Raw genomic sequence first — 20,162 nt, 5'->3', positions numbered from 1 at the left:
CGCCAATGGTTTCCGCTTCAGTACAATATACCCTATAAACTTGCACACCTCGAAATTAATCTTACCTTCGCTCAAGATGTAAACACAGGTACTTAAACAATATTAAAAACAGTATTCGTGCGTGTTTTCACAAATTTAGTTTGAAGTAAACACATCAGGAAGTAGGAAGTGTCGCACTGTAATCATATTTGGTGACTGAAATAATATAGGAACAAAGTGATAATATCAATATTCCACTTTTATATGACATAATATGTATTTTTTAAATGGAGATATTTATCGGAAAAGGTTATAAATTAACGCACTGACGCGGTGGATAACGTTTAATTCCTCTAACGAACAATAATATCTAGGTTTTGATTTGTGAGATCAATTGTTGAGAATTGTGAAAAGTACCACCGAGTTCCCGATATACATTTTGTTATACATGTACACAAAACGACAAATAGAAGAAACAAAAATACAAAGAACAAAACTATGAGTTACATAATTTATATGACTGTCTTGAATTTTTACGGTCATCTCGTGATGTCATTCCAGGATGCGTTCAACGCAACGGAAGTTGCCAGGTTGGCGATTATTCAATCAGAAATGTGCGATAACTACACCCCTTGCGGAAAACCGATACTTGGTACATCCAGTTGGAAGAATCAGACCTTTGTCAATGGGTCGACGTTAAATTTGTCTCAACAAAAAACGTGCTGCGAAAAGTGCTCATGTGATGCATCTTCTTGCGCCATGAAGGGAACGTGTTGCCCCGATATTTTGGACAAAGTTGACATGGCTGGTAAATACTGTAGTTTTATATGATATTAAGTTATATGAGTTTTTTTACCTCCCGATTTAATAGTTCTAATATTTTATTATACTCATTTTTCTGGATTGCACCTAGTGCATTTTATGAAACTCTATTTGTGATTTTTTTTATTCAGTTGACATAAATAACCCAAAAAAGGTTGGAAAGCAATTATGGGTGTCTCTAAAAAATCCTTTATATGCATCTTTTGACAATTTAAAAACCTGAAAGTTATAACGCGTGACAAACGAAAAACGATTAAATAATTTGAGGCGTTCTTTTGTCACCGTTATATGTTGTGAAACTATGAAGATTGCTTATATAAAGTATAAAATAAACCACTCATTGCAGCACGGATGACAGAGTTGTTTAAAAGCTAGACATTTACTCTAAGGGTCAGTGGTTCGAGCAAAGTTGGGGATTATTTAATGTTCTTTCTGTAATTTTATTCTCGTGTTTTACTGGAGCTTTTTAGTTACAATGTTTACATTTATTAATTTAAAGCATTTAATGAAAAACTTCAATACATGCCAGAATCTGTAGAAATGTCTCTTAAAAACAATTTTGATCGGTTGACATTTTTCTAGGTAAATTGGTGCACGAATAAACATGATTCTACTAACAGGGAATTCCCAAACAATCAAATTATGGGTTATATACCATTTAGAATGTTATTAAAATCAACCAGAGCGTATGCTTAGGAATGGCGAGAAATGGCACATTAACATTTTCGGCATAAAATTGTTATACAGATTTTCCATTGCGTAATAATCAAATGAATGCTACCAAAAGTAATGTCAGTTTACTTGTATTTGTTTTAGTTTGGACAAATATTGATTTTATAATAAGATTAAGATAACAATCACTTAAACAGTATTCGGATTATAGATATTCGTCCATTGCAAGCGACGAATAATAAATAGTTCCCTGAACACATTCTGATTTACTTCTTATCTTTTGTCAAAAAAAACGAAATAATAATACTTCCAATTTTTTTTTATTGTAAATAGTCTTTTTTCGACTCATTTCAATGTTATTTCAGGTTGTGAAGCATATCCTATCCCGTTTCTATTAAAATCCTATTTTGAACATATAAGTAAAAAGTAAATATTTCAATTGTAATGATATACTCTTCCATAGATATGAACTTCTTATCATGTGAGGCGGCACAGATGCGAAAAAAAGATTGGCCTGGAAAAAACTACTACTACATGCGCACAAAATGTCATCCCAACTATGAGAAATCTAATCCGAGCTCCGAAGTGATTACATTGTGCATAAACAGACCGGAAAACAAGTTGGAGTCAAATGTTCCAGTTCTTGACACACGCACCAATGTCACATACGCCAACAAATATTGTGCGCAATGTAATATTGCGACCGACCACGATGGAACCTTTTCAAACATAGTTGGTGATTTAGTTGTTTGGGATTCTATCTTACAATGCCAACATTCCAACGAAGCAATTGCAATTTTCGAAGCATATGATCAGGACAGTTTTATTAAAGCCATCTTGCAGTCGACATCTTGCAACGTGATATACACACCCAAACCTGGCATAATAGGGCACGAAACTGCTTGCCGTGTTCCGCAAATCGCCAAATGCAACGATACTGGTGATATTGTTAAATATGATCCACTAATAAAAAAGGCATGCGATGGATTTACGTCTATTTTTTACAGAGAGTTTAAGAATGTTTTCTGTTTTCTGTGCAATACAAACACTATATATTATCCTACTTGTCCTCTCTTCCCCTCAATAATTTTTTGGGGAACGAGCCAGTTGTTTCCCGAGTTTTCTACGTTGTTGGCGTTCAACACAGAGACAGACGAACCCACACCTAATGCGCTCCAGTCACCAGGATGCTCGTCTGGACAAGTGTACGACAAATATGAGGTTACTGATTACAATAAACTAATACATACGTGAATAAACTAAACTGTACATGTTATGAAGTACGCATTAGTGTGATGCTATACATACTACATGACAAGTACATTTTCTTTTAATATTTTCATTATTTCAGAAAACCTGTCGGGGCATATTCTGCCGATTCCCGAAACGATTAAATGGCAGTTCATGTGCAAACGCGGTGGAAACAATTGGCGGCGTGTCCTACGTAGCGTATCTAAAACTTACACCCAAAACAGCACTGCATAACGATCGTATTGACCAATTGGTGATGTTGCTTCAAAACAAGATAGAAGAAATGCTTCACCACTGGGAACTCTATGGAGCAGTGTACAGTTTTACAATACTGTATAACTTAAACGAAAACAATACCGAGTCAACAACAAATGATATACCAACATTTCCATCTGATAAGCCTCATTTTCTATCCGATCTAACTACACCTCCTCATATTGCACCTTCGTCTCCATCCGATGTACCTCAATATCCAACCGATACTCCAATATTTGAACCTGGTGACCCCACATTTACACCTGGTGGTAGGGTAAAGTCAGAAACTATTGATTATTTCCTTGTGAGAATTAAAATAAAGTTACAGACTAGGATGTTCAGACCAAAGTTTAGCGTTACCTCCTTGGATAAGGCCCTTGAGTATGACGAAACAAGCGTCATTCTAATATCGAATACTGAGAATATAACATTTTATCTTGAATTCGTAGATTTCTTCAGTTCAGATGCTTCAAATAGGTTCAACGTCATTATGTTTGATCCAGTTTCTAACAAAGTCTTGAGTCAAGTTGTTACTACATTTGATGATCTATTAAGCGAAGTGGACGTCGACAATACAATCGATACTATCCTCACCGCTAGATTTAAATGCCCACTAATAAGTTTAAATTTAACGGAAATACATCCAATCGGAAATAATTCATTTCGACTGAAAAACGGTGCAGTGATTGACAGAAAATACGTTAATTACGGACGAAACCAGAAAACTTACAATCTTCAAACGTTCGAAATATGTTGGAATATTTATCAAAATTCTTACAACGATAGCAATGATCGACTGACTAAGTACACAGCAGATAAAAAAACAGTGACTGCGACAGGCATATTGAGTCTTGTATGCATGATAATATCTGTCACGTGTCTGTTGATTACATTGATGACATATTGCTTGTTCCAGGAGCTACGCACACAGCCTGGTATTAATAACATGGGGCTAGTGACCAGCCTGATAGTCGCGCAGGTTTTATTTCAGTTTGGCAAGGGACAACATCAATATGTACCTTCATGGACATGTGAGCTCATTGGAGCTCTTATTCATTTCTTCTGGCTTCTAGTAATCTTCTGGATGAACGTCTGTTGTTGGCATATGTTCTGCGTATTCAATCGCTTAAGCGTTCAGTCATCCAAACAAAGTCCTGTTTGGAAAACCTTCATATACACTATATACACCTTTATTGGATCGCTGCTATGTGTAGCAATCAACATAATCGTGGTCGTCGTGGATACAGACAATGAGAAAGTAGGCTATGGAGACGGAACTTGTTATATTTCTAGGCCGGAAATGGTGGGATATACGTTCGCGTTACCAGTTTTTATTATACTTGTAGCGAACATTGCCATGTTTTGCGTAGTGATTTTGAAGGTTAAAAGGACTACTTCCCATGTAATTACATCAGCCAAATCAAATGTCAATTACGTAACAATATTTGCAAAGCTTGCTACGCTGGTCGGTCTATCATGGATTTTCGGATTCATCTACACATATACGGGAAAAGAAGTGTTTGAATATTTGTTTATCATATTATCAAATGGACAAGGCGTGTTTATATTCATGGCTTTTATTTGCAGAAAACGTGTATATCATTTATACAAAGAAAAATTATATAACCGGACTTTAAAAAATAAACGAACACAACTTTCGTCAAACTCAAGGACCCCGACGACCAGCATATAGATGAAACTGTAATTAGTATTAACGCACTATATCAGAATTGCAACTCTTTATGCAAAAAGGTGTATGTTTACACTTATATCTATAAAAACAAATATGATTATTAGGTAGGTAAACTTTTATTTTAAGTTCAACAACATTTCATTTATTTATTTCTATAAAAAAGATATGCAAATACATGCCAAAAGCCTCCATAACACTATTTAACATGCTTTTCTGAGCTAACTTTTTGACAAATTAATATTGCAAATTCGATCAACAGAACATTTAATGACTATTATCTAGTTAGTAAAATGATCGAAACAAAAAAAAGAGCCTGGAATACCGAAATAGTGTTTAAGGTTTACACAAAAATGTTCCGTCGTTTTAATGAAATCAACTGTTTACGCCATATGTGTCGTTCGTTACATTCTTCAGTCTATCATACCTACGTTTAAATAGTTTTCCCCATATTATACTGCATTTACTGCTGATGAACAGTGTGGCTTTTCAGTCCTAGTAACATATTTATATCCATCTTTGCAGATGATAAGACGTGTGTTAAAGTGACTCAGTTGAGTGTTATAATATCACCTCGTTTTGTACACTAACATGTTTCTTATATTACGACTTCTTTTCGTATAATGCCATGCTTGTTATATATCACTTCAATTTGTATAATGCCATGTTTTTATAGCCTCACTTTTATTTACATAATGCCATGCTTTGTATAGTATCAATTGTATTTGCATATTATCACATTTATAATATCACTTTCATTTGTATAATGCCATGTTTGTTATGTATCACTTCTATTTGTAAACAGCAATTTGTACAAATAAACACGACGATATAAAACTGCACATGTGGCATGTGTGATCAATTGAAATTACATTGTATTCATTTCTTTAAACGTCATTCTTTTGTTTTGTGGATCATACTACTAATTTAAGTAATTTTATGCCTAAGAACGAATTAGTTTGAATGGGATACTGGAGTCACAATGTTTGTTGGTATAACGGCTGACTGGTCCGTTGGTAGGATGGTTGTATGGTTGATTGGTTGTTAAGTTGGTTATTTAATTGGTTGTTATGTCACATTTCTCGAACTTAAAAAACTTAATAATTGTTTATGAATTATGATTGAAATCCCCACGACTTGTATTAAACGGATTAGGAGAGTTTTACATAATTTATTTCTATATATAGTCAAAATACCGACTTATCTTTAAGAAAGCCATAGACTGTCATTTTCGTTTTTTTTATGAAATTACCCTTCAACTATATCATTTATTGACTATATTTTATTGCACAGGATGATATGTGATGAAAGCATCATTTACGTAACATGTTTTCCAATTTTGAAAGCTGTATCTTTTTCAGATAAACAGTAATCTAACATTGTGACTTTGACAGAGCATCCTGTCATTATTTAAGCAACATTTTGCTTTCATAGTTGTTATTAATCAAAAGTGGCATTCGTAATAAAGATCAGTATTAATAACCCTATGATTTGATGGTTTTATGCGATAAGATGCGATGTCTCGGTCGCCATTAACTGCGAGCACTACAAACGCAAGCCGTGCCTCCCCACAACACAGTTCCACCAAGTAATGCTTTCTATGCCCACAGTGCAACATCATCATGCAATACACATCTCTGTATGGGGAAATAAATTGGCTTAAACAGGATGTTTGTAAACAACGTACCCAAAAGAAAAACATGATTGAACGCATTTATTGCTGCAAGTGCCATCATCTATCTGATAATAAGGGAATTTAAGTTTGAACGTTTAGATGGTGTTTTTTTACAATTAAAAGGTATATTAAATGGGCTTAACTGTTATTAAAATGGCTATTGTACGTATTGAATTTTATGTTACAAGGCAATTAGACAAAGACCATCTACCGGTTGTCCCGTTCCTTTACTCCAAAGTCTTCCATTTAGATTATGGCAGGTCCAAGCGTCCAATGTGTGGCAAAGAATAAAACGGAGCGAACGCAGCGAGCGGAATAAGCAGAAAAATAATAACATCCAGGTTTTAAGCATGTTATAATGGATACGTATTTATGTATTTAAATGTAATGCTGTTGCTACGACACCGTCTTGAGCTATTAGTGTTTCTGATAATAACAAGAAAGTGACTAATGGATGTATTCCGTATAGGATTAATGAAACTCTATTAGACATCACGTTCAATATTTAAAAATGGCTTTTAATTAGGAATGGGAACGAATACTGGAAACAATATTCGAATATTCGTTTGCCATAATTCGAATTTATTCGAATATTCGATTTGTAAACCTTATATTAAAATGTCCGAATTTATGACCGCCCGGAGCAGAATTTCTATTACTGATTGCCACAAATGCCACTAAAAATCGTATCTTATGTGCGGCTTTGTAAACAGGATAGAGTTATATTTTTTTTAAGTTATAGAAGATTTTTGTTAATGTCAGTGTAAGATCGTTTGTTATTTCACGAGTGATCATAGACAATATTATTTTTCTATGATCACGAGTGAAACAACAAACGATATTACATTGACAATAACAAATTGTCTGTGTCTTTTATGCCCCCTTTTCAAGAAAATAATTAACAGCTGATTCCCTTACGCTGAAAAGTTACTCTTTCTCGTAGTTTTTCCCGTGGCGTGCCTCAATACATTTCAAAACACAAAATGACGTCATTTTACAAGCGGAATTCTCCAGTTAAACTCTTGTACAATGTAAATAAACGGTGAAAAAGCATAAAATAAAAAGACAATTTGTTGGATTCGGCGGAATGTCGATTTTAATTCACCCGTGATCATAAAATATACATATATAATTATTTATGATAATCTAAAAATAGAAAAATGAGTTCCGAAAATTTGTTCTTTTCACCGGTGAAATTTGTTCTTTTCACTGCTTTTATTTCACTGCAGAAATGTCATATTTTATCATTAGGTATAAAAGAACATTGATTATTATGCTCTTTTTTTAATAAATACTGTTTAGATTCATTAGATGTAAGATAATTCAGGAAAACACATAATCGTTATTCTAATTTATTTTAAAACTTGTAATTGATCTGAAATACTTTCCATCGATAATATTTATGCTTTTGGGTTCGCTATTTTTTTCTGGAAAAAAGAACCAGTCCATTTAAGAACGGATTATTTGGTTTAGATTTGAGAAACTATATTCTGATTAGATAATAATTGATTTGATATATGGATAACGGAATTAAAACATACATGCCAGATCTCGACGGGACAGTCCCACCCGTTTGGTGATTGTTCCGGCGTCCCGATATGAGACAATTGGTCCAGATATTCGTTAATACGTTCTATTAATTCACAATAAAATTCGCTATTCAAGCTCTGTCTGGCTAAAAGTTACCATCGCTAATCCCTTTATTGCCCCCTATTGACAACCAACTTCTACTTCTTGAGTGCAACATTACCGGTATGTTAGGCGTAGGCAGCTCTGTTACACCCCCGGAAACCCGATATGATGTGAAAAGTTGGACGTGCTTGGAAAAGTTTCCGATAAATTTTACTGAATTTTGGTAGGGTAAGTAAATCTAGTTCTATAATTGTTTAAAGGCATTTTTGAATTAAAATATCTTTTGGTATATGCAAAGAAGATATTATCATGTATGTTAGAAGAATCCTGGTTATTATTATTCAGGATTTATTGAAATATGGCTGTTCGAAGTCGACGATGCAGGGACTTGTCCCCTATTTAGCACTATATTTACAAATTTCTTTAAAGGTATGCCAGTGAAAAAGTTTTTGCACCGAAAATAATATCAACCAATGTCCCCGAGTAACATATCCGCCAGGGTTTCTTTAATAAGTTCGTATTGAAGGAGAAATTCGACTTTACTATCAACATGTTGATGAAAAAATGATATGACCCAGTGCAGTGCCAAAGATTTCAAGATATGTCAGGAGTGCAGTTCATTTATAAACTAAAAACTCACTATTACAGCTGATTTATACCCGCCCCGATGCATTTTAGATCAATTTCATTGAACTTTAAGGGTTCATAATTATATCTGTTCTGAAGCTTAGTTAATTGCCAGCTTATTTGAATCTTTATTTTATTTTTTTTCATTGCAAATGTAAAGCAATTGATTCATACAGGTAAAAATATGCGTTAGTTAGGCAATCTAAACATTTATATTAATATTTCCTTCCTATAGTTCCAATTATGGGTAGATTTTCATAAATCTGTACTAAATTTGGATCAATGATACGTGACTTAAAGTTAAGCTTTGCAAACATCTCCGACAATTCACATGTGTCAATATCTGTTTATTTTCGTTCTTTTTGGCAATGATATATGCAAATGTAAACATAAATTTTGAAAACCCAATCCAAGCCTCCTTCTTATGTGTATTTGCATAGATAACACGCAGTTCTCATCTGCTGAAGCCCCAAGCCTTGAAGGAATATATTCAGCCAGATTTCAGCAAATTATAACATTTAAAAATAGGGCGTACTTTCCATTTGAGAGTAAAACGCATTTTCGAGCTCAATAGTAGACTCGTCTGATATATCATAATAATTAAATGCAACAAACTAAATATTCTCCATATTTCAGAATTATAGACCACATTCAACTCTTGAACAATGTTAAATAAGATAGATATTAACAATCGACAAATACCTCACCTAAAGGACTACCGCGCGCAAATCCCTTACGAGATTAAATGTACCAGCCCTATAAGAATTCCTAATTACAATAACATTAAATATTCAGCTGCTATCTGGGCAATTTATGTTTACTCAATTAAAATTATTCATGCGCGAGGAGAATGCCTCATGTTCTTCGCCATTTATCGCATTTGTAATCTGTACTTGCAATATTCGTTTACATTCGTTTATGATAAATATGGTTTCTCCAGGGACTCCCCCTAATTTTGTTCATCTTAGTCATCATTAATCGGTTTTAAATCTGTACTTGCACAATTTGCTTGTTTAATATATAAAACGTGTTTCTCCAGGGACTCCCCCTAATATCGAGTTAGTAATCTGTGACATAAATGTGCCTGCATCCGAATGTTTACCTGCGTAAAAATTGATGCATATTTAACCAAGCTTAAATTTTATAAACTTGAATAAATTAAAGCTATGAGACAATGTCTTTAATAAAAGCAATATATATGAGAAAAATCGTCACGATTGCATTTAAATTATATAGCTCTGGTCTTGTATCACTATACTTATTAAATGACGTCATAGTATGTGTTTTACGTTACAAGTCATTTAAAGTTTCACGTCATGGATAAAAGGTATTTATCTTTTATTATTGAACATTAAGTACGACATAAAGTTTGTTTGCAAGTCACGTAATCCACTAAAGGTAGATTATTAAATAACGGCTTGCGCACACATGTACTGAATCTCTCTCACTCTGCTTCTCTCCTCTGTGTCTGTCTCTGTCAGTGTCTGTCTGCCTGTCCGTACATACCAGAGCTACAGTAGGGGGTTCTTTTTGTCCGGTTTTCTGTACAACTTGACACAATGAGGTTAATTTCGTAAAGAAACGCTCTTACGGGGTTAAAATATACTTGTGGGGTTAAAAACAGATCAAACAAACATCAAAGGAATAACCCCATAAGGTACCTCTAGTTAGAACGTCCGTCCGTCCGTCCGGGATTGAACAATTGAGGAAGTCCAGTGCAAGTGTTCAGGACGTTATGTGTTTGTTTACTACGTAAGAGTATCATTTACTCCACAATTATTTCAAACAGTAACCAAAATTAAAAGTATGAAAAGTCTCAGTGCAAGGAACAAGCATGCAAAGCGCATAAATAACCAGTAATAGTGAGCTTTTAAGTTTATAAATGAACTGCACTCCTGTCATATCTTGACATCTTTGGCACTGCATCGGGTCAAATAATTTTTTCATCAACATGTTGAATGTTCAGTCGAATTTCTCCACCAATACGAATTTTTTTAAGAAACCCTGGCGGATATGTTACTCGGGGACATTGGTTAATATCATTTACGGTGCAAAAACTTTTTCACTGGCATACCTTTAAAGAAATGTGTTAATAACGTGCTAAATAGGGGAAAAATCACTGCATCGTCGACTTCAAATAGCCATATTTCAATAAATTCCGAATAATAATAACCAGGATTTTTCTAACCTACATAATAATACCTCCTGTGCATATACCAAAAGATATTTTAATTGAAAAATGCCTTTAAACAATTATAGAACAAGATTTACTTTCTCTACCGAAATTCAGCAACATTTATCGGAAACTTTTCCAAGCACGTCCAACTTTTCACATCATATCGGGTTTCCGGGTGTGTGTTAGACTGCATTTAAGATTTAAGGTTAACCAATTGCGAGAAAAAATCAGCAATTTCAAAGCTTAAACAATGTTCTGTTTTCTGTACTCTCCAATATGTATAAGGTACAACAAGCTAAGTGAACAAAGCAATAAGTAAACGTATCAACTATGTTAGAATTAAATTAAATAAAGCTTAATTGAAACATAGTTTTAGTGATGTTACGTATATTAATTCGGTAACTTGAAATGAATGAAGTTATCATTTTAAGTCCCCAATATTTAATGCTTAATGACATGAACAGAAAATACATATTAGCTATTTGAATACAAACTTCAATTAATTTGATAATCAATGCAAGTGATATCGTTCCAAATAATTATTTGCTGTCTATTTTACTCATTTCATATTTCAAATATAGATTCTATCTTGCAAAACGCAGTGTTGCAAAACGCACACTTTTATTGCTTCAAACTTTATACAGCCGGGTTTCGATCATATATTTCGTGAATTATGTACAAAAGCATGAAACTGTATTCACCCGGGATTCGATAATAATCTTTTGACAACATATTTTAAAAATTGTGTGTTCGTTTCGTTGTATTGCTTCGTTGCACCCTACTTCGAACAAAGTGAATAACCGTGTCGCTAATGTTGACTAACCACAATAGTTATATCATCCCGATAAATTAATGAGTTTTGCGATTCAATGCGTAGACATCATAACCAGACAGATCCTTTAAAAGCCCCATTAACACTCAAACTCAACGAATATTTTGTTAATTATTTCGTAAAATAAAGTTAACACATACAAAATCAGTGTTCCGTATATAATAGTAATTATTTCAACGCTAGATGTGGTATGGTAACAAAGTATCTTGTTAAATCTATGTTATCAGACCACATCTAGCGTTCACATTTTGGCTATTGCCTTAAGGAACACTGATTTTGTATGGGTTAATATTATTTTACGAAATATTCGCTGATTTTGAGTTAAATGGGGCTTTACATAATGTCCTGTACCAAGTTTCCGACTACAACGAGCATGGTGTCCATAACGTAATTAGGTAACAAGTTGCCGCTTTGGTTTATGGAAGGGAATATCCGCCAGTCCATGCATGATGTTAAATGGCATTTTTATTTTAACTACTGTCATATACTTTTTGATAACTGATAGTTGCATTCTGCCAAGTAACATTTGCTATGCAAACACTTCATGTCATTGTTTTTGTTTGTTTTTGTTTTTTATCGAGTGCACCGGGATTGTCTCCCATATGGCCATCGCCCCCAGAAAGACGTGTTAGTTGGTTACGGGGGATAGTGCAAGATACAGGAGACACCCCGTTCCAGAGGTGACCCTGGGTCTTTTTTAGTGCCCGGTGTATAGCACCTAGTACACTGCACCTCGGTTTAACGTCTCATGCGAAAGACGAGTTAGTAGATAAGGTGCAGCGGGGATCGAACCAGCGATCTCTGGATTGTGAAGCCAGTGTGTTACCACTAGACCACGGATCCGCTATGTCATTGTCACATATTGATAAGTTTATAATTACTTCATATATATCTTTTCTTCGTGTGTGTTATTGACAAATGCAGTTAAACTTTTGGAATTTGTATAAATGCTAATTCAAACGGCGTTCTTTGTTTTACAATTTTCATTTGGCTATGTTGCTACTGAATTTAACAAGTTGTTAATATCTTTGTGGATCTATATTTCTTCTTAAGTCGATTGCTAGCGCGTCTCTGAGTTGGAATTAATCTTCGGTTTTGCATACACCGCCATTATAAATAGTTCACAATGCGAAAAAGGGAACCAGTATTAAAAAACCTAATTCCAGCGCAAATTGCAGCGTAAATTACTATTGACGGGAGATCACTCTAAACATCAAAATCAAAATCTCCGGTATCAACCCAATCGTGATACATCGGCTATCTCGGATTCCTCCGTAAGATAGGCCACGTGGCTAACGGTCGCCATATTGCCTTGTATTACTACTTTACTACCCAAAAGGTTGTCAGTCTATTGTTATGAGGCTGTATACGATGCGCGTTGAACTAGCGCCAAACTTTTTACCGAAACTTTGATATTAATAGCACTATTAACGTTCATTTGTGTTGCATTTTGACCTATTATCCGAGCGATTTACTTTTCCATTATTATTTAATCACCCTATCATCCAATTTTTAAGATGAAATTACGGTGTTTACAAAACCAACCAAACCGAAAGTGAAACTGGATGCATTACGTTTCGCGATGTAAACATTAAATATTTGTTCAGTTTGAGGAAGCGAATCGATAATAGACGTTGGAATATGTATGCAATACAGACTATCATTGCCGATTGTAATACTGGCTAAAAAATACCTTTTATGACAGGTCATGTATAGAACGTTAATCAAATAGTGACCATAAATAACTACAAATGTCTGGGTTGTTCATTAATATAATTAATGCACGTTTCTGATCTAATTGCCTGTATCTAGTTGTAATTACCATGATATTGATAAAATTAAAACGTTTTTTTCATAAATTAACATTACATGTTTTATTTTTATCATTTAGGGAATATATAATTGTATCATTATCATCATTAAATATTCTGAAGATCTAAATTATCATGATTACTTTAAAGTAGAATTTTTAAATTTTACTCATTATTTTTAATGAATTTGCACATTTGCTTGATTCAAAATAAAATGTATAAATAAGGGTTTCAGTTGTTAGTTTTAACCCATTTTTAGTTCGATTTAATTTAAAGTACTAACTACGTACATGTATGTAAAATGCACTTGAGTTCGTTTCCTGGGCCTAGAACCAGTACTTAGGTGTCTCTTGGAGATTTCTTAAGAATGCTCCCACACTGGGGATCACACCAGTGACCTCCAGAGCATTATACAATTGAGGATGCATCAAGATTAAAAATGGTACATGTATAAATTAATAAAGAATCAATAACAATCAGAAACTGTGCATTTTTTTCAGTATTGTGTGAAAGGATTTGAAGTAATTATGTTTTTTTGAAATATGATTTATGTGAATTTGAATAAATATATAAAATTTAGTGATTTTCTCAGACAAAACTGTTTATTACATACTAAAGTATTCAGAATGTATTATTGTAATATTCATTCAAATTTTTTAGTACAAAAAGCACTTTTCCCTGGCATTTGTATTTATAGGACTTACATATTTTATAATTCTGACAGCATTTATAAACTGTGTTCATGCAAGCATGAAACTGGTTTCATTTTTTGAGTATTTAAACAAGAGGGCCATGATGGCCCTGTATCGCTCCACTGCTGAAAAAAGGTTGAAACAAATTTCTCTGCATGTGCAAATACTTAAATATAGGCCCTATTTAAGCACATGTACACTTTTGTGACCTTCTGGGCTGGGTCACATTTAACCCCAGGGGCATAATTTGAGAAAACTTTGTAGAGGACTACTATATCTCACTACATACAAAATGTGGTAGCCCTAGGTCCTAGAGTTAAGGACAAGAATATTTTTTAAGTTTTCACAAAATAAGCAAGATATAAGCGTATATAATGTTCAATTTTGTGACATGCGGTTCAGGATCAAATTTGACCCAAAAGGCATAATTTGAACAAACTTGGTAGAGGACTATAAGATGTTACTGCATACCAAATTTGGTAGCCATAGTCCAAATGGTTTTCGACAAGAAGATTTTAAAGATTTCACAAAATAGGCACTTTAAAAGCGTTTATTCAATTTTGTGACCCCCCCCCCCCCCGGGGCAGGGTCAAAGTTGACCCCAGAGGCATTATTTGAACAAATTTGGTAGAGGTTTATTAGATGTCACTACATACCAAATTTGGTAGCCCTAGGCCCAATGGTTATGGACAACAAGATTTTTAAAGTTTTCACAAAATAGGCCCCATATAAGTGTATGTTCAGTTTTGTGACCCCGGGCAGGGTCAAATTTGACCCAAGGGGCATAATTTGAACAAACTTGGTAGAGAACTATAACATGTCACTACATACCAAATTTGGTAGCCCTATGCCTTATGGTTAAGGACAAGAAGAGTTTTAAAATGTTCACAAAATAGGCACTATATAAGCATATAATTGATTTTGTGGCCCCCGGGGCAGGACTATACAATGTCTCTACATACCAAATTGTGTAGCCCTAGGCCTAATGGTTATGGACAAGATTTTTTTTTAAGTTATCACAAAATAGGTATTATATAAGCATATGTTCAATTTTGTGACCCCCGGGGCAGGGTAAAATTTGACCCTAGGGATTAATTTTGAACAAATTTGGTAGAGGACTATTAGATGTCACTATATACCAAATTTGATAGCCCTAGGCCGGATTGTTATGGACAAGAATTTTTTTAAGTTTTCACAAAATAGGCCTTATATAAGCATATGTTCAATTTTGTGACCCTCGGGGCAGGGTCAAACTTGACCCCAGGGGCATAATTTGAACAAACTTGGTAGAGGATTATAAGATGCCACTACATACCAAATTTGGTAGCCCTAGGCCCAATGGTTATGGACGAGAAGATTTGTAAAGTTTTCACAAAATATACCCTATATAAGCATATGTTCAATTTTGTGACCCCCGGGGCAGGGTCAAATTTGACCCCAGGGGTATAATTTGAACAAATTTGGTAGAGGACTACTTTGGGGGCATAAAAATGTGTTTCACATTGTTTTGGTAAAATAGTAATGTAGTTAAATGAGCAGAATCATCAATTATAAAGTTATTGATTATAAAGTGTTGCTGGCATATTTGATGCATTCATCTAGCTATAAGAAGGTCCCTGTTTTATCCCCACTGGCACCGAGTGAGGGTTCTCAAAATCTTTAAACAATAATATGAATAACTACATATAGGGTCAAGAGCCTTGTTGATATGGGGGCTAAACACCTGAAATCAAAGCGACCCAGGTTAAAGGCCGAGGCAAAATAAATAAACCAGAGGCCGCATGAGCCTGCTATACTCTGTACAAGTATTGTTTCTTCTCAGAAAACTGGCTTAAGTGTCTTACTAAGCTTTAGACTTTGAGTTTCAGTGCACTCAATCTTAAATAAATTGGTCAAATTAAATAATAATTTGTAAAAAATAAACATTCTGCACAAATTCAATTATGTACTTTACCTGTATGCATGAATCATTTCAGTCTTGATGGTTAGTGAACTATGTCAAAAGCACCATATCTATGAAACACTTGTATTTTGAATAGTGCAATGTTCCACAGAAATGATGCTGATGATAATTCTACACGATGATGAGTTATTATTTCTAAATTCCATTTCCACCAACAATTCGGTTATTCCACTACCAGTTCACATGCTTCATACACAGTTGAAAATAACACTATTTCACTCAACAACCGTGACACATGTACTAAATTTTTCAACTTTTCGCAATTAAACTTGTCTTCTACTGTTATTGTTGTTGTTGTTCTTTTGAAAGTAGTTCGAAAGATGGCGACAATTAACCCAGAGATTGATTTATGAAATAAATCGTCTGCTGATCCAGAGTGGTATCAACCGTGATGCATCGACTATCTCTGGAATCCTCCGTAAAAAAGCGGTGATAGAGTAAAAAACTTACCCGTCTACATCGTGCCTATTGTTTTGGTTGGAATGTTTAAAATCCCACTATCGACACCTTTGACCTTATTCCTGTTGAAATCGCTTTGAGAAAAATGATGCCCAGGGTAACTTCTACTTTTTGAGATTTATCTTCGCTATAACGCTATAACACTAACAGGAACTTAAAAGCTTAACGTGCCCCTGTTGTAACATGTTTCGCATGGGATTTGATTTGGTTTGAATTTTATATCGCGTCAACAGTAGTTCATTTATAATGCAATGTCCGGCTCATAAGAGATAGTGGAAGGCCCAAAGCCTTAACAACTTAATCAATTACTTGGGTAGGACGGCGGTCCATGGATATAGCATCGGTATACGAAAGTTATTGGTTCGAGTCCCGTGAAGAGCGGGGGCAGCCCATTTATCTCGAATTCCTGCCAACACCTTTTTCAATGATTACATACAGCTACCGGTGTGTAGCACAGAGATATATTACGATCAACCTAAAATGGCATATATAGATTTATCGTGCTCTGTGTAGGCGACCCTCTGTGTAAAGCACAGATACATGGGCTACCCTCTGGGTTTCATACAAGTTCACCTCTATTTGGGTTGGAAACATGGAAATTGTCTCTGAAAAACCCACTGCCTTGCCTGGGATTCCATTCTTAGACTTTTGGATTGATGGTCAATGGTAACATCACTGAAGCACAATGCATCATTCATCAGACACAAGTAGGCCTATTGGTGGCAGACTAGAGAGTGATAGTACAAATTTGGAAAATGTGTGTCACAACCATTGTTTATCATAATGTATTAATGATTTATGGCTGATTCCTGATTCTAAATAAGTATTCAAACTGTCAATAAGCATACCTTAAGCTTATGGTTCCTATTGTGTTGAGTATAGTCAGCTCATTTGTTATTTCAGACTGAAACAAGAGCTGTGTTTGTGAAACACAATGCACTTATTGCGACGCTTTGAAGCCATATATTTGACCTTTGACCTTGAAGAATGACATTGACCTTGACTTTTCACCACTCAAAATGTGTAGCTCCATGAGATACACATGCATGCCAAATATCAAGTTGCTATCTTCAATACTGCAAAAGTTATGACCAATGTTAAGTTTTTGGACAGACACGCATTATGACAGACAGACAGCAGGCCAAAAACAATATACCCCCGATCATTCGATCCGGGAGCATAAAAATGAGGAACTATTCCACATGTTTAAATTTGAACAAGTGCATAAAGTGAGTTAATCAGTCAAGTACTGTTTCTTAGTCGCTTTAGCATGACTAAAAGACTTTGAAGAGATGAGTAAATTACTTTAGTCATGATTTTGCGTAAGTGTAAATGCCATCAAAAACCCATATGTCTGTTGTGTTTTTGCAGGTCCCGGCTGTGTCCAATGTTGCTTGCCAAGGTTCTCAGCATGCCTTCAGGGCAATGCTGATCTTCTGAAATGTAAAATAAAGGCCCTGGTGTTGTTTAGGGGGCTCCATCCAGCAATCACTCCAATGGTGGATTCGGGACACCCTTTATGACCAAGGTGAGTGCATATCTTGTATGTGTGTTTGTTTTTAAAGTTTATGAGGTTTTGTCATGACAATGCGGCATTGTGTGAGGATTTCTGGTCACCTAATTAAGCATTCAATAATATACCACTGCAATAGCAGAACATCCACATCCAGCTATTCTTGTGAAAACAATATTGTTTAAATGCATCTATAGACTAGCCCTTAATCATTTTACGAACGATTCCTCTACAATTAGTATAAGTGCACCTGAATTTGAATTTTCTTGTTTTTTGGTTTATTTTCCCTTTTATTGTTTTATTATGGCGAAGAATCCACAGGTGCTTCTTATTTTACCACATTTCAAACAAGTTATAATCAAAATAAACCAGCATATTATCCTTGAGATTTTGATCACACAAAATGTCTAAAGGAGAAATTTACTTCAGACACTCATGCAAAAATGGGTCTTAAGACATATCAGCGCAGTGCTGACCAGCGTGCGCCTCTGCCATCAGTACACTCTGATAAGAAGTCATAATTTCCTCTTATGAGACCACAAAACCTTGCGTGACTTTATAGCATACAGGTAGGCAGATGCGCACGCTGGTCTGCAGTTTTTCTGGTTGCATCTGTTGAAGTTAAATTCAAAGATCCATTTCGCACGACAAGGCTCATTAACATTAATTTTCAACATTGTAGGACCTGGGTCTTGCTCAAAACGCAGTGAAGGCAGTGAAGTCACCGACACCATATGGGTCTCTTTCTAATCAGATTAACTGCATCATGACTAATCACGGGTTTGCTGGAAAAGACTTCTCGTCTGCTTTTAAATTATTGCAGCATTAGAACAAGCAAATGACATGATTAATAACATCATTATGTACTATTATTATTTCCTAAATGTATCTACTAAAAATCATGTAAATACATGAATGAACGCTTATTAGAAAACTATTGTTAATGATTCAAGAAATTTGAAAAATAACTTTAAAATGATTTTTTTATAGATTGTACAAGATTTTTTACACTTGAGGTAACGATTTTGTAAAAAACAACAACAACCTTTTCTAAGATGTAACTTAAAATATTATTGTTCATATTGTTGATATTTACCTGGTAGAATATGTTTTTTGTTATAACAAGCTTTTGTTCAGCCAGAAATGTCTGAAGATAAAATAATATTTTGATGTTATTTTCACAATATATTAAGGGTGTTCAGCAGATAACCAGACATCAGACTGCGTGTCACCGGTTGTTACATCAGTATGAGTTTGTTTTTATTTTTATGTACCAATATATTTTGAAGGAGTCAAGCAGGTTCCGTAATTTTTTTCTTGATGACTAAAAAACGTACAATTTAAGACAGAGCTTTATATGACAGTGCCTCTTCAAAAGTCAACATGTTGTTTCCATGAAAGGTTGTGTTTTAAAATAGCATTTGAAATACTTGTACTTTTTAAAAGATGCAAATAGGAATGTTGTTTATTGTAGTTTTTGTTGAAATCAATATGAATTGCTATGAATGGAATAGTAAAAACTGTATGTGCTTCTTTAGTATGGTATTGTTTATAATAAATACCAGTATAATTCATCATCTAGTGTGTATAGCCTTTACATTAAATGCCAATTGTGTTGTTGTTTTGGAAAGATAATTGCATCTTGTTGTACATTATGAATAAATCTGTTGTAATTGAACAATTATGAGATTTTCAATAAATTGCAAACCACTATTGCTGCTCTTCATTGAATATATTTCTTAATTTAACGGCCATTGCTTTAAAATTTGAGTCTGTCTCTGGGAAAATTGGACTCAATGCATGTGCTCAAAATGTTTTCTCAGATTACCCTGTACCGTCAGCACAGGCTTATTAGGGACAACACTTTCCGCCAGAGACTTTTTTATCGAATTCCATTTAGCGGAAAGTTCATCACTTATTTGCCCTGATTAATACTTGACACACATACATTAAGACCCGTTTTCCCAGACCGAGGCTCAATTACATTGTTGCTGTGTGTCTTTTAATGACTGTGGATGAAGCCATCCATCATGAAATAGCATGTCAACATAATCAAAACACTATATAACCTTTTTTACAATTTTCTTAGAAAATATATGTATTTCATGGCATA

General features: G+C 34.5%; 1 protein-coding gene across 1 annotated transcript; it reads left to right on the top strand.

The window, feature by feature from the left end:
* The first annotated feature begins 542 nt into the window (after window positions 1–542).
* LOC127873948 (uncharacterized) lies at window positions 543–5,735 on the top strand. Its single transcript, XM_052418053.1, has 3 exons — window positions 543–787; window positions 1,937–2,694; window positions 2,825–5,735. Exons 1-3 carry the CDS (start codon window positions 592–594, stop codon window positions 4,670–4,672), a joined length of 2,802 nt encoding a protein of 933 aa, XP_052274013.1. The 5' UTR covers window positions 543–591; the 3' UTR covers window positions 4,673–5,735.
* Window positions 5,736–20,162: the final 14,427 nt, after the last annotated feature.

The sequence above is a fragment of the Dreissena polymorpha genome, chromosome 3, assembly GCF_020536995.1.
Source record: "Dreissena polymorpha isolate Duluth1 chromosome 3, UMN_Dpol_1.0, whole genome shotgun sequence".
Lineage (NCBI taxonomy): Eukaryota > Metazoa > Mollusca > Bivalvia > Myida > Dreissenidae > Dreissena > Dreissena polymorpha.
This window is presented reverse-complemented; position numbering and strand designations above follow the sequence as displayed.